This window comes from Brachyhypopomus gauderio, unplaced genomic scaffold, assembly GCF_052324685.1.
Source record: "Brachyhypopomus gauderio isolate BG-103 unplaced genomic scaffold, BGAUD_0.2 sc47, whole genome shotgun sequence".
In the NCBI taxonomy this organism is placed as follows: domain Eukaryota; kingdom Metazoa; phylum Chordata; class Actinopteri; order Gymnotiformes; family Hypopomidae; genus Brachyhypopomus; species Brachyhypopomus gauderio.
The window spans coordinates 2,007,635-2,020,953 of NW_027506873.1; the positions used below are offsets into that span (position 1 = coordinate 2,007,635).

The 13,319-nt window shown below is 38.8% G+C and overlaps 2 protein-coding genes across 4 annotated transcripts; one reads left to right on the forward strand and one right to left on the reverse strand.

The window, feature by feature from the left end:
* Positions 1-8: 8 nt before the first annotated feature.
* wdr45 (WD repeat domain 45) lies at positions 9-6,188 on the forward strand. 3 transcript variants are annotated; one of them, XM_076986492.1, is made up of 11 exons: positions 9-183; positions 506-610; positions 2,689-2,764; positions 2,872-2,976; positions 3,653-3,758; positions 3,866-3,960; positions 4,041-4,120; positions 4,368-4,576; positions 5,419-5,520; positions 5,638-5,783; positions 5,854-6,188. In XM_076986492.1, exons 3-11 carry the CDS (start codon positions 2,707-2,709, stop codon positions 5,961-5,963), a joined length of 1,011 nt encoding a protein of 336 aa, XP_076842607.1. In that variant the 5' UTR covers positions 9-183; positions 506-610; positions 2,689-2,706; the 3' UTR covers positions 5,964-6,188. The 3 variants fall into 3 exon arrangements, with proteins under 3 accessions (XP_076842607.1, XP_076842606.1, XP_076842608.1); XM_076986491.1 differs by having other exon boundaries at positions 506-573; positions 2,690-2,764; XM_076986493.1 differs by lacking the exons at positions 9-183; positions 506-610; positions 2,689-2,764 and having other exon boundaries at positions 2,877-2,976; positions 3,622-3,758.
* A 1,873-nt stretch (positions 6,189-8,061) lies between these two features.
* lage3 (L antigen family member 3) lies at positions 8,062-11,781 on the reverse strand. Its single transcript, XM_076986496.1, has 3 exons — positions 11,723-11,781; positions 9,943-10,071; positions 8,062-8,508 (listed from the first exon to the last, which is right to left on the reverse strand). Exons 1-3 carry the CDS (start codon positions 11,761-11,763, stop codon positions 8,400-8,402), a joined length of 279 nt encoding a protein of 92 aa, XP_076842611.1. The 5' UTR covers positions 11,764-11,781; the 3' UTR covers positions 8,062-8,399.
* Positions 11,782-13,319: the final 1,538 nt, after the last annotated feature.

The window sequence follows — 13,319 nt, forward strand, 5'->3', positions numbered from 1 at the left end:
CTCGTTGTGTTCCAGCAGGTGGCAGTAGCACTAATCCAAGTGCGCTTCAGTTAAACAACACGTCGAAGAAGAAGACCGTTCAACAACAATCGTTTACCGTTTCACAGACAATCCCCACATTCACGTCTTAACAGCGTATCTCCCTTTATAAACCGATAAACAACACGCCATCACCACTAAATGGTAACTGGAAGTCCTTCGAAGCTCTCGTTACCCAAAAATATTAAACTATTACGAAGTAACGAGCTATATAGCTAACCAGTTAGTCGCTTTTCATGGTTGTTTTTGTGTGTTGAGCCGAGCAAGCTAACGCTAGCGCATCAGCTGGTTAGCACAACATAGTGAGACTGCATGTTAACTAACATAGCTAAGAAGCTCAACATACTATACGGGTATTTGTCTAATTAGAACGGCAACTAACACGAACGCTACATTTTAACACTAAGTGTATTTGTCTGTGTTTTCGTATCATGGTCTATCTGTATATTAAACTTTGTTTCTGTAGTTCAGAAACCTCTTCGAGAATGGCTCAACAGCGGGGAGTGAACAGCCTACAGTTCAACCAGGACCAGAGTGAGTAACGCAGCAAGATAGTTAACTCTCTGGACTGGCTAAGGCACACAGGCCCTGGACGTGTTACCCTCAGCTCTCTACCTCACTCATATCTATCATATCATTTACAGTTGGACTGGAAATTATACAACCTGCCATGAGTATATAAGGATTTACAAATTCAAGCTTTTCCAAAGAGCTAGAATATGTTAATTACATGTATCAGTTGAGTTACTTATTCAAATTCATAGTGAATGTAATGTCATTTTTAATAAAAGGATATTTTCTTAATAGCTAAGCAAAGACAATCAGAGGGAATGTTATTGCAGATAACTTCCCAGCTGGCATGATGTATGACACTCGTCTGCCCCCTGTGCTTACCAAATTACAAATGTGTTTTCAATTTTGACAATTCCATTCTCCAAAAAGTAATTCCACGATGAATAACGTATTGCTATGCAACAGTAACAATTGCGAGCCTAACAAAGTAAGCTGTGAATGGTATGCAGTTTGTAGCACTACCAAATAATATTACAGTGGTTGTAAATCATTGTACTTTGTTATTCATCATAGTACATCTTCTGGTATCATATTGTTATTATCTTTAAAATGCTTGAAAAACACTGTATAATTAATTTTTCCACACAGTTCCTTTTCTTATTGTTCATTAACTATGTATACAAACCCAACCATATACAGTCTCAAGCTCAGCAGGAAGGTACTGAGCCCCAAATGGGACATGAAGTGAAAAAAGATGTCTGACAGTTGTCATTTATACCACAGGAGGGGTGTATGATGCGTGTGCCACTGCTATGATGCGTAATGCGTATAATCCAGCCATGCTGTTTGAGCTACAGAGTGCGAGAGACAGTATGTTCTCATGAACATTATGGCTTAAACAAAGTAAAGAAAAGAAGCCAAAAACATAAATGCTTTTTAATATTGTCAGTATCTTCCACCAAATAGTTCCACAACAAATAATTTGTGGCTATGCTACAGAGTCAAGTGCCTGCCTACTAAAAGCATGTAATTTATATACAACTACTGAGTAACATTTGAAATGAAACAAAAGTGAAGATGTAAGGGAAAAAGATAAATAATTAAAATATAGATTTATTTATTCTATCTTTAGGGTTATTGTGTTGAAATATAAGGTAATAGTTGTAATATGTTATACTTGTGTTATTAGGATTACTTGAATTATTATTGTGTTATTTGTATATGTTAATCCTGTCAGGTTTTCTTTGTGACTTCTAGAAGTATACTCATACTGTGTTACTAATTGCTACTAAATGTGTTCAGCATGAATAGAACAGACAATTCAGTGTCTGACTTTGTTGCAAGGTGCTCTACATACAGTGTTTTGTTGGTATTGCTTTAGGTGAAGCAAAAGGTTCGAAGTAGTGTGTGTCTGATGTCTGTGTTCACACTGCAGCAGTATGTAATGTCTGTACTGTCTGTGTTCACACTGCAGCAGTATGTGATGTCTGTACTGTATGTGTTCACACTGCAGCATTATGTGATGTCTGTACTGTCTGTGTTCACACTGCAGCAGTATGTGATGTCTGTACTGTCTGTGTTCACACTGCAGCAGTATGTGATGTCTGTACTATATGTGTTCACACTGCAGTACACTTCAACCTTACACCCTAGTGTTCTCTAATACACTTGCTGGTCTGAAACGCAGCATAGCCTACAGTTCCACTATAAAGTGTTTTTCATGCAAGTGTTAACTGTAAATCTAAACCACGTGGATGCTTCTGAAAGTCCAGAGTTTGTGTGTCTTTTGGATCTTACTGCTGAGGGAAATGCCACAGTTCTGACTTCAAAACTGATCTGTGAAACATGCCAAATATTAGTATTTGTACAGTCTTTACAGTTGTTAGTTATAGCTACAGCAACTAATACATTCACTCATAAAATATATGTATATTTTTATGTACTCATCTAAAATGCATATATACATGTAATATTCCAATTATTACATATAATTATTACATATTAATGATACTGTTAAAACGTGTTTAAAATTCAAGAGTTTTGTCAGTATGGGAAAAATTGCTGCAATTGTATTTTAATATGTCCAAAAATGTGAATGAAGTGAAATATTTTTAAGCATTATTCTCTGCCTCCGCAGGTTGTTTCTGCTGTGCGATGGAAACTGGAGTTCGCATTTTCAATGTGGAACCCCTCATGGAAAAGGGACACCTCGGTGAACAAATGTCTTCTCTCTCCTCACCTTGCTGAGCAAATCTACACGTCTCTCTTCTCTTTGTGGTGTATTATATGTATGGCATGTGTTTTTGTTGTTGATGGCAGACCGTGAACAGGTGGGAAGTATAGCTCACTGCTCTATGCTTCATCGCTCAAACCTCTTGGCTGTTGTGGGTGGTGGTGTCAACCCAAAGTTTTCAGAGATTTCTGGTAAATATTAAAGCTTTTTTCCCTTTCTTTTTTGACATATCACTTACTGAGTAGGAACGTAATGTAGCTTGCACTGTCTCACTGCAGTGTTAATCTGGGATGATCTGTCTTACTGCAGTGTTAATCTGGGATGATCTGTCTCACTGCAGTGTTAATCTGGGATGATCTGTCTTACTGCAGTGTTATTAGGGGATTATCTGTCTTACTGCAGTGTTATTAGGGGATGATCTATCTCACTGCAGTATTAATCTGGGATGATCTGTCTTACTGCAGTGTTAATATGGGATGATCTGTCTCACTGCAGTGTTAATCTGGGATGATCTGTCTCACTGCAGTGTTATTAGGGGATGATCTGTCTTACTGCAGTGTTATTAGGGGATGATCTATCTCACTGCAGTATTAATCTGGGATGATCGGTCTTACTGCAGTGTTATTAGGGGATGATCTATCTCACTGCAGTGTTAATCTGGGATGATCTATCTCACTGCAGTGTTATTAGGGGATGATCTGTCTCACTGCAGTATTAATCTGGGATGATCTGTCTCACTGCAGTGTTAATCTGGGATGATCTGTCTCACTGCAGTGTTAATAGGGGATGATCTGTCTCACTGCAGTGTTAATCTGGGATTATTTGTCTCACTGCAGTGTTAATCTGGGATGATCTGTCTCACTGCAGTGTTAATCTGGGATGATGCCCGGGAAGTGCGAGACACCAAAGATAAATTAGTCCTGGAGTTCACATTCACCAAGCCAGTTCTGTCTGTGTGCATGAGGCATGACAAGTAAGAATAAGGAAAGGCTCTAATAAGGATCTAAAAGGAAAGCTTTTTATTTCATAGTCGAATGACAAGCATTTTAGTGACTAACTTTTTTTTTTTGTTATGTGAAGAATCATTATTATCTTGAAGAACAGGATTTACGTGTACAGTTTCCCAGACAACCCCATGAAACTGTTTGAATTCGACACTCGTGACAATCCGAAAGGTGATTCTTTTTGGTTTATGATTGCATCAAAAGAATTTGAATTTATTAGGCATTTTTAATGACTAAAATACTTTCCTTAGGTCTGTGTGACATCAGTCCCAGTTTAGAGAAACAACTGCTGGTCTTCCCTGGTCATAAGTGTGGTAGTTTACAGTTGGTGGTAAGTGGTCACTCCACTTCATGCAGGATTTACACTCTGCTCTGCATCTGCTCCACTTGCTGGAGTTATCACATGTAAATGATGCACGTGGATCATAAATGTGATTGGAGTGTGATTTCACCATACAGTATAATTGGTTGCCTCAAACAGTTGTCAAAGTTACAGGCACTGATTTTGACCACAGTAATGCCAGATAAAACAATATTATGTGGGCTAATATAAGGGTTGCTTGTTTGTCTTTTGGTAGGACCTTTCTAACACAAAACCCGGTACATCCTCTGCCCCGTTCACCATCAACGCTCACCAGAGTGAAATCGCCTGCTTGGCTCTGAACCAGCCCGGCACGGTGGTAGCTTCAGCCTCCAGGAAGGGCACCTTGATCCGTCTGTTTGACACCTCTACTCGCGACAAACTGGTGGAGCTGCGCAGAGGAACAGACCCTGCCACTCTATACTGGTGACTCAATACTTACTTGTATGGAGTAAAATGGGATTCTCATATGGGTTACTGTTGTTATTGGAAGAAATATGTAATTATATCTCATGTTTCTTAGTATTTCTCTAAATATGCATATAAAGTTTTAAAAGACCAATATTAATAGTAAAAAGTAATGGAGTCTTAAGACTTCGTAAAATATCCCTGGGAACATTGCAGCTAATTGCATCCCAAAGTAAACAGCATGAATATGTCAATGAAATGTAAGCTTTTCTGGTAATGTTCTGGGCATCTGTGTTCTCTTTTGGAATAGTGACACGTGTATGTTGATATCTAGTTAAGTATACATTTCAAAGAAGCATAAATAATAGTATTTTGTAATACAATTATTACTGCACTGATCTGTGATTTTGGACATCTGTCCTAACAGGAGTCTGTAGCAGCCATTATGAAATTGTTTTTTCTTCTTCATGTTAACTGAAATATGTAATTGACTGGGCTACTATTACTTGGGCTGATATTTGTTTTAATATTTCTTGTGGTTTTCATTTGATATACTTGTTTAGCAGAATGATTCTGTAAAAGAGATTGTCTGAAAAGACATTGTTGTACATTGAAAAGTGGGGGAATAATATATAAAGTAAAAGTATGCTATTAGTATACATATTATCTGGCTGTCGCTACAGTAGGCCAGATAGCTTGGCAGACTGCATTGTAATTAGCAGTATAGTAGTACTGATATTCGAACACAAGACGAACAATTACAGTGATGTATGTGACAAAAAACTGGTTTCGTAGTTTATCGGTGTGTCATGTGAATGAATATTTCCTGATTAACATGCAGTCCTCAATCTCTTTTACAGCATCAACTTCAGCCATGACTCATCCTTCCTGTGTGCTTCTAGTGACAAGGGCACTGTTCACATCTTTGCCCTCAAGGACACCAAACTCAATCGCCGCTCAGCGTAAGCCCAAGAATGGCTCTTGGTTCATTTCCAACCCATCTTGGTTAATTTCACAGTTTTCATCTCATAACATTGTTCACTAGTAGCTAATGTTTATTGCGATCGTCTCCTCCTTAGCTTGGCTCGTGTGGGGAAAGTTGGCCCTGTCATTGGGCAGTACGTGGACAGTCAGTGGTCTCTGGCCAGTTTTACTGTGCCAGCCGAGTGTGCTTGCATCTGTGCCTTTGGGAAAAACACGTCCAAAAATGTCAACTCTGTCATTGGTGAGTAGGTTGTGAAAGATTTCCTAATAGTACTGTTTAGAGATGTTTCTTAGTTTCTTATCTTTTTCAGCTATATGTGTTGATGGGACATTCCACAAATACGTCTTCACTCCTGATGGGAACTGTAATCGGGAGGCTTTTGATGTGTATCTGGACATCTGTGATGATGATGATTTCTAGTGCTGAAGTCAACCAGTGTTGCTAATGATGTAGTTTTGTACATATAAAGCTAAGCAGAGTGAAAAGCTGTATATGCATGAATTGTGTTTAAGGGTTAAATGTTAATACACTGTATAGTCAAATGTATATAATTTCACTTGTGTAGTGTTTGCAAAGTGAATGAAATGGTTTCTAAACAGTTTTGTGGTGCATAGTCATTCTTTTGTAAACCACTTTTGTAAGTTTTCCGTGTGTGTGTCTTCATTAACATTCAGCTATGAGCTTAGCTGAAAAAGGAATTCTCCGGTCAGATGGGGCTTTGCATAGTGCATCTCAAAACATGATCATGATGAAGTTTGTCCAAAATCACGAATGTTTAACTTTCGTCATGATCATAACGTTTACATTGATAATTATGAGCTTTTAACATCTGCCTCAAAATGTACCATCTCTAGCAAACACACCAAGAATATGAAATGTTACCATTTCAGTACTGGACTATTAGTCTTAGAATCTCTCACATGCCCAAGTGAGATTGTGGGACTGTTTTTCTACCTGTGCATATCTGAAGTGTGTGAGAGTTCCCAACACAGGCTGCCCAACTTCACATACATCTGCAGGTCTTCTGCCAACTCACAGGTGAATATGGAAAGATATCAAATCCTCCTTCAAGCTGTCTCTGCCTCTGCAGTTTGTTTTCAATGTGGAACCACTCATGGAAAAGGGACACCTCGGTGAGCAAATGTCTTCTCTCCCCTCCCCTTGCTGAGGAAATTACACTTTTTTTTTTTTGACAAAAGGTCTCTGATGGGTTTGTGCTTCTCAGCCAGCTGCAGTGTGAACGTACCCAGCTGGTTAACGGTCCCCAAATAGCTCCTCAGCTCATGTTCATTACATTGACTACCTCAGGCTTCTGCTGCTGTTTCACTACACTTCACACTACATCAGAAGTGGTGAGCTTACCTGAATCCTCAGCCAAATGCATTTGACAAAAAAACATATTTGCATTTGCTATACATTTGTGTGTCTAATGCTGAAGGGAGCATGTATTTTTCTCTTGGTACAGACTAATTAATCATTGTAAGATCAGTGCATATGAAAAGACTGTGCTCTGACCATTTGGGTACCACCACGATTCCCAAGTATCATTCTGTGGGTTCCTCCGTCTTCCTGACCTGCTCCATCTGCTGCACTTCATTCATGACTCAAGGGATGAGTGGTAAGGAGGTACGACATGGAGAGGATGGCTCTGAGCCTGGTCTCAGTTTAACACTGTAGCCCACTGCAAAGTCGGAGCTCACAGACTCTGAACAAACGTCTCCAGACCTTTCATCTTTGTGTAGGAGCAGATGAGGATATTTGTGACCTCAAACACACCTCATGGGCTGTAACCCAATGCCAGTAAAGGATCTGTACAGTTTTTTTGCAGTCTTTGAACATGGTATGGGATATGTAGTATCAGATGACACTCTCATCTGTGCCCGTGTTCATTTGAAACTTTACTTTCCTGTCTCTGATATCAATCAAGGGTCTTCACTGGCCTTGACTGTGCTTAGAAATGTAATCATGCTCTTCAATCTCATTCTAATTCTTGATCTTTCATTCCACAGGCATGATAAGCCTACAGATTTTAGCTGCGCGCGCACACAGGAAAATGGACATCGAAAAATCCTGTAAATAGCTAATCTCTAATCACTATTTTATCATGGAAATATTGAGACCTTATCTTAAGAACACATTTATAAATGATCCCATGCTCGTTTGTCAAGGGTACTTGTCCGTGGTCACCTGTTCCATAGGAAGATGAGTTATGTACATGTACCTATCTGTGCTGGGCACAATGTGTAAGTGCTGGAAACTTAGGACCATCCCTACAGTGGATTAAGGAGGCCCTGAAGGGTCATACCTACTTATCTTTTTGAGATTGCTTATATGAATTCTTAATTTCTTTTAATTGTAATGTATTTTATTGATTTATTTAACATGTGCCATGTCTTAAGTTACGTACACCATGTAAAGTGTCCTTGAGTATCCTGAAAGGCGCTTATAAATAAAATTATTATTATTATTATACCTGAGCCTCCTGTGCAGGAATGAGTTACGAACAAGGTTCAGCAGATGCTGCATACTGAAGTGTGTTTTATGATCAATCAGCCAAACTTGTATAAGTACAAGAACATTGGACTATGGTGGTTGTGAACACTACTAGGAAAAATTACACATAAGATCAAAGACGTCTGTCAGCTGAGTTTATAATACAATAGCACGTTTTTCCCACTATGTGTCCAACACAAGTCCATAATTTCAGAGAGGATATTTTTTAGTACATAGAGTCAGAAGATCCATAAGATCCAAAATATTTAGACATTCTGAAAACGTTCTGCAGTCCTGAAGAGACTTTGTGTGATTCTCTTTAGTTTGAATGAACGTTGCAACATTTGCTTGTCTCACTGCACGTCAGTCAGGCTGTCCAAATGCATCCATAGTTTCAATCACCAGTGCCAGGTGATCTAAAAATGATCCTACCGATACACGAAGAATACGGGCCTCATCAGCAGTCCATTTTCTGAAAAGTATGAGAAAGTGATGTAAAATGTGTTATATTATAACAACGCACATAAGGGATAACCCAGTATATAAGTCAGTATTAGTCTACACTTACTGGACTAGACCAACTGACTAAAATTACTTTTTAACTACGACAAATAATGTGTATAAAAAAACCTAAAATAAGTATCTATAAGCATCATTTCAAATCTTAAGAGAAACATACACTATATTGCCAAAAGTATTCGCTCACCCATCCAAATTATCAGAATCAGGTGTTCCACTGACTTCCATAGCCACAGATGTATAAAATTAAGCACCTAGGCATGCAGGCTCTTTTTACAAACATTGGTAAAAGAATGGGTCGATCTCAGGAGCTCAGTGAATTCCAGTGTGGAACTGTAATAGGATATTACAGTTCACTATAGTGTATTTTAATAAAGTGGCAATATAGTGTATTTTAATAAATGATCTAATCAGCAATACTAATTGATGTTAATAATACTATACTAATAATCTACAGGTATGAGAGAAAGGTTTGCACCTTCTTGAACCATCTGTATTTCTCCATGTTTCTAAGGTGTAAGTTATCTTCAGTCATCAGCAAGTACCGTTAGTGGTATAATGCAGATGACTTGAGATTCAGCAGTGTAATGCAGCCAATTTGCTGATATGAGTTAATGTAAGCTGCCCCACCTAACCCTCTTCTTTTTTTCATTTTGTTGCCATTTTATGGTGGCCAGAAATGAGCAGTATTAATATGTGTACTAGCACAGAAGGGTGAAGGGGGTGTGGCATTTGCAATTCACAAGGGTCAGTGGTTGCTAAAACATCCGTTTATCTACCAATGATGTTTATCAAAGTTGGTTTCAGAGCATCGCAAAAAAAAGGCACTCAAAAGACATGGAGTTACAAAATTACTTCATAAATATCATAACATGTAGGCCTAATAACCACTCAGCAACAAGACCATGGTTGCTACCATGCAGCAACTATACTTTCCCATCACCTGGAGATACCTGGATTCAACGGTGTTTAAAAATGTATTTGCTTTTACACATCATAAGTAGTAGCACCCTCAAAAATACACGTCTTTTTTTCAACAAATCAATGAGTCAATGTCTTTGCATTTAATGATAAAATAAGCATTTAAAGTACCTAAACTGCACTTAGCAGAGTTTGCAACACCACCAAACACACCACTTTTATAATTCTCCCAATTCGCGACAAAAATGTTTATAAAATTATACATTTATAAAAGGTCAGTTTTGTTTCACATACATAGAATGTATGGGCCTCAGAACAGTGTTCAACGCTGTAGAATACTAACAGACCAAGCAGCAAAAATTACAAATTTCTATAAATATTTATTTATCATAATGCTCAAAAGAATATTAATTTTGTTGCTCTTAGCAAGACACAGCCAAGAGGAAGGAAGACAAAGCCGACTCACACAGACAGCGTGCATGCTGAGGCACTGAGAGTTTTTGTGATGCCCCCTTTCCTGGGCTCTGGATCAGGAGACAAAGCCTTTAGTGCAATGGATGCTTCTCTCTGGGAAGGAAAAGGAACTTCTAATGCACTGACATAATGTAAAGAAAAAACTGTTCAATAACTGTACAGGCCATTTATCAAAGGTAAACCGGTAAACCGAAGATGTAGAAAGGTTTACAGGGTATCTGCACATTATTAAATCTCAAATTGAATGACTTTTAAGACCTTTTTAATACCTCTCACAAGAAAAAATAATACCAGGGTTGCCAACTTTTCAAGATCTCTTGGAGTGAGATTTCAACCTGGAGAAGGTGGCGAGTGTAAATTGTTGACGGGGGGGGGGGGGGGGGGGTGTGCACAACCTAGCGAAGCAACAGCACGTGGGGACCTCGCGCAGGGGCGGAGCCACCGTGATTACGTCATTGTCGGCACGCGAAACCTCGCGACGGTCGCGACGCGTCATGTATAAACAAAGCTTGAGGGGTTACGGCACATGCAGCGCCGTGCGCAGTGCCCTAGTGCCTGTACATTTACATTGAATGGTCCAATGAAGGTAATTTAAAAATCAGGACATTTCCTCACAGGACGTGAAATACGTCCCGGGAAATACAGACGTTTGGTCGCACTACACAGTAGACAAATCATTTTTGGCACTTACAGTTAAACTGCAGTTAGCAGCGAATGACTCGATATGCATATTACTATTACGAGTGCTATCATATCGCTTGTGTTTTTCAGATTTCATATGAGAATCCAGCGCTTTACAGCCCATTGTACCAAGTTTAAATGTTTTTCGGCAAGTTCACATCGCGCCTCATACGAATCACTGGAAGGTTTCAGCTAGCCACAGTATGTTTTCATCCTCCAGCCACTTCACTGAATGGACATTTACCCATGTCTGTATCGGAGCCTTATATTGTTGTTCCCGCCGCAGCCCTCAAATAAGAAAAGCAGCGTGCTGGCAGCTAAAGCATCGTCTGCTGTTTCCACCTGTTAGGTAACGTACTACTGCCATTAGGCGGAGTATACGGCCGTTGCGGAAATGATCATTATTGTGGGATATACATTGGTAAAATAAAACAGAAAAACAGAGCAACACACTTTTTAATGCCTCCCCTCCTAAAATTCCAGACATTTTAAGACATTTTTAGACCTTGAATATGTAAAACTAAATTTAAGACATTTTAAGACTTTTTAAGGACCCGCGGGTACCCTGGGTTTAGGATGGTCCTTGGTCATTTCCTTGAATATGTAGCCTATCAAAGTATCCAGTATAAAAATACTCATTAAGCACAAGTTTAAGAAGTGCATATGGTTTTCAGAGAGCCTTCATGTATCTATTTGATATATACAGCTAATCTAGCTATCTATAACTCAAAAGGTTTTGATGTATACGGTAATGTGGCATGCAGTTTGCGCGACGCTAATTGGTAGTAGTTTACGTTTCGCTTACCTACAGATACATTAACGTCGTACCTACAAGCAAAGCTCAAGTATCACAACGTTGTGTATCACCAAACACAACGACGCGTCCGTGGCGCTCGGAGCACCGTTAGTCAAAGACACATTTAACCAGGTGTAACTGGTATGGGACATTAAAGCGTATTCAGCACGAAGCTTTGGACCTGCGCTAATCGCAGAAAAGCGTTGTCCAAGATAATAACTGTCAGAGAACCGGTTAAGCGCATACCACATCAGCTAGTTATATATTAAGTCTGCAAACAATTTATCAAGGATACAATTCAAGCTGTCCATCAGAAATGCTACTGCGGGACGCCATCTTGAAATGTCTATTGAAATTGAGATCTGCATTTTCGTCAACTGTAGATTAAGTTTCAATTAAATAGAATGTTTTCAACAAAAAAATATGCAGCTGAGTGTACATAGGGATAAATATAAGAACTTCGTTTCGAATTACATTATTTCAATAAAATGACTAGATAATAAACCTGCAAACTTTACATTCATAGACAATAAACCTGACGAAATAAAAAATATGAAATAAATGTCAGATTTTATTAGGGTTCACACACACATAGTGTGGGAACCCTATTGTAATTGCTGGTATTTTTAGGGTTCACACACGTAGTGTGGGAAACCTATTGTTATTGTTAGGTTTTTTCTTCTTTCTTATTAGGGTTCACACACGTAGTGTGGGAAACCTATTGTAATTGCTCGGATTTTTCTTTTTCTTCTTATTATTATTATTTTTCTCCGCATAAAACGCATACTGCAGCCTAGACCGTAAGGGCCAGGGAGACCAAACTTGGCAGACTGGTGTAGTCTGTTTGCGGGACCGTGCTAAAGTACAGACACCCAAATTGGCCTGATGGTGGCGCTATAGCGCAGCATTTTGCGTTTGGGTTCATATCTCCCACCCCGTAGGTCCTAGAAACAAAATTCCACTTCAGGTGCATTCCTTGGCTCCAGACAAACAAAAAAGCCTCAAGAACCATTAAGCTCCGCCTACTTAGATTTTTTGCTAATTTGCATAATATGCAAAACCTACTTTTTTATACTAGTCCCTGGTTTTTCATCTGATCACCACAATCTTGGTGTCAAAACATTCACAAGAATCTCATTATTAAGGAATATCAACAAAACTGTGACATGGGTATACAGTCTGGTTGTCACATGTCAATCAATAGCTCTGAGGCGTGGCCAAATTTACTTCAGTAGCTATATCTCAGCAATGCTTTGACCTTTCTTCATGAAAATTTATCAGTTGTTAGAGCACATGACTGAAAGGTCAGAGGTCAAAGCTGGCCACGATTGTCCAATAGGGGGCGCTATAACATGGGAAAAACTGTTTCTCAGAAACCATTAGTCACATCAAGCCAAAACTTTACTCGCATCATCAGGGGCCCAAGTGGTATCAAGGCACACATGGATGACATCATCACTCAAAAAACATGGCCGCCAGGAGCTAATAAATTTTTATTTGAATTAATTGGCCATTTGACAGACTTACCATAGGTTCATACACATGAAACTGACATGGTATGTTCATGTACACACCCTCTAAGACATACTCATGTTAGAAGGGAATTGCACCACTAGGTGGCGCTATACTAGAAAATCCAGAATTTCTCCTACATATTTTCACTTATCAAGAAATGCTTGCACTCATATGATTGTATGCAGAATTCCTAGCAACTTTCTAATTACATGTGTTTTGCAAAAATGTACCACTTTTTCACTATTATCAAATATATATAACTTGTCATTTTCATACTAGTCCTAGCATTTTAACTCCATTACCTTTAAATCACACCTTGTAATACTCAGCAGACTCTAAAATGCTAAGATTAGCAAAAAAATCCTAAGGTTTTGACA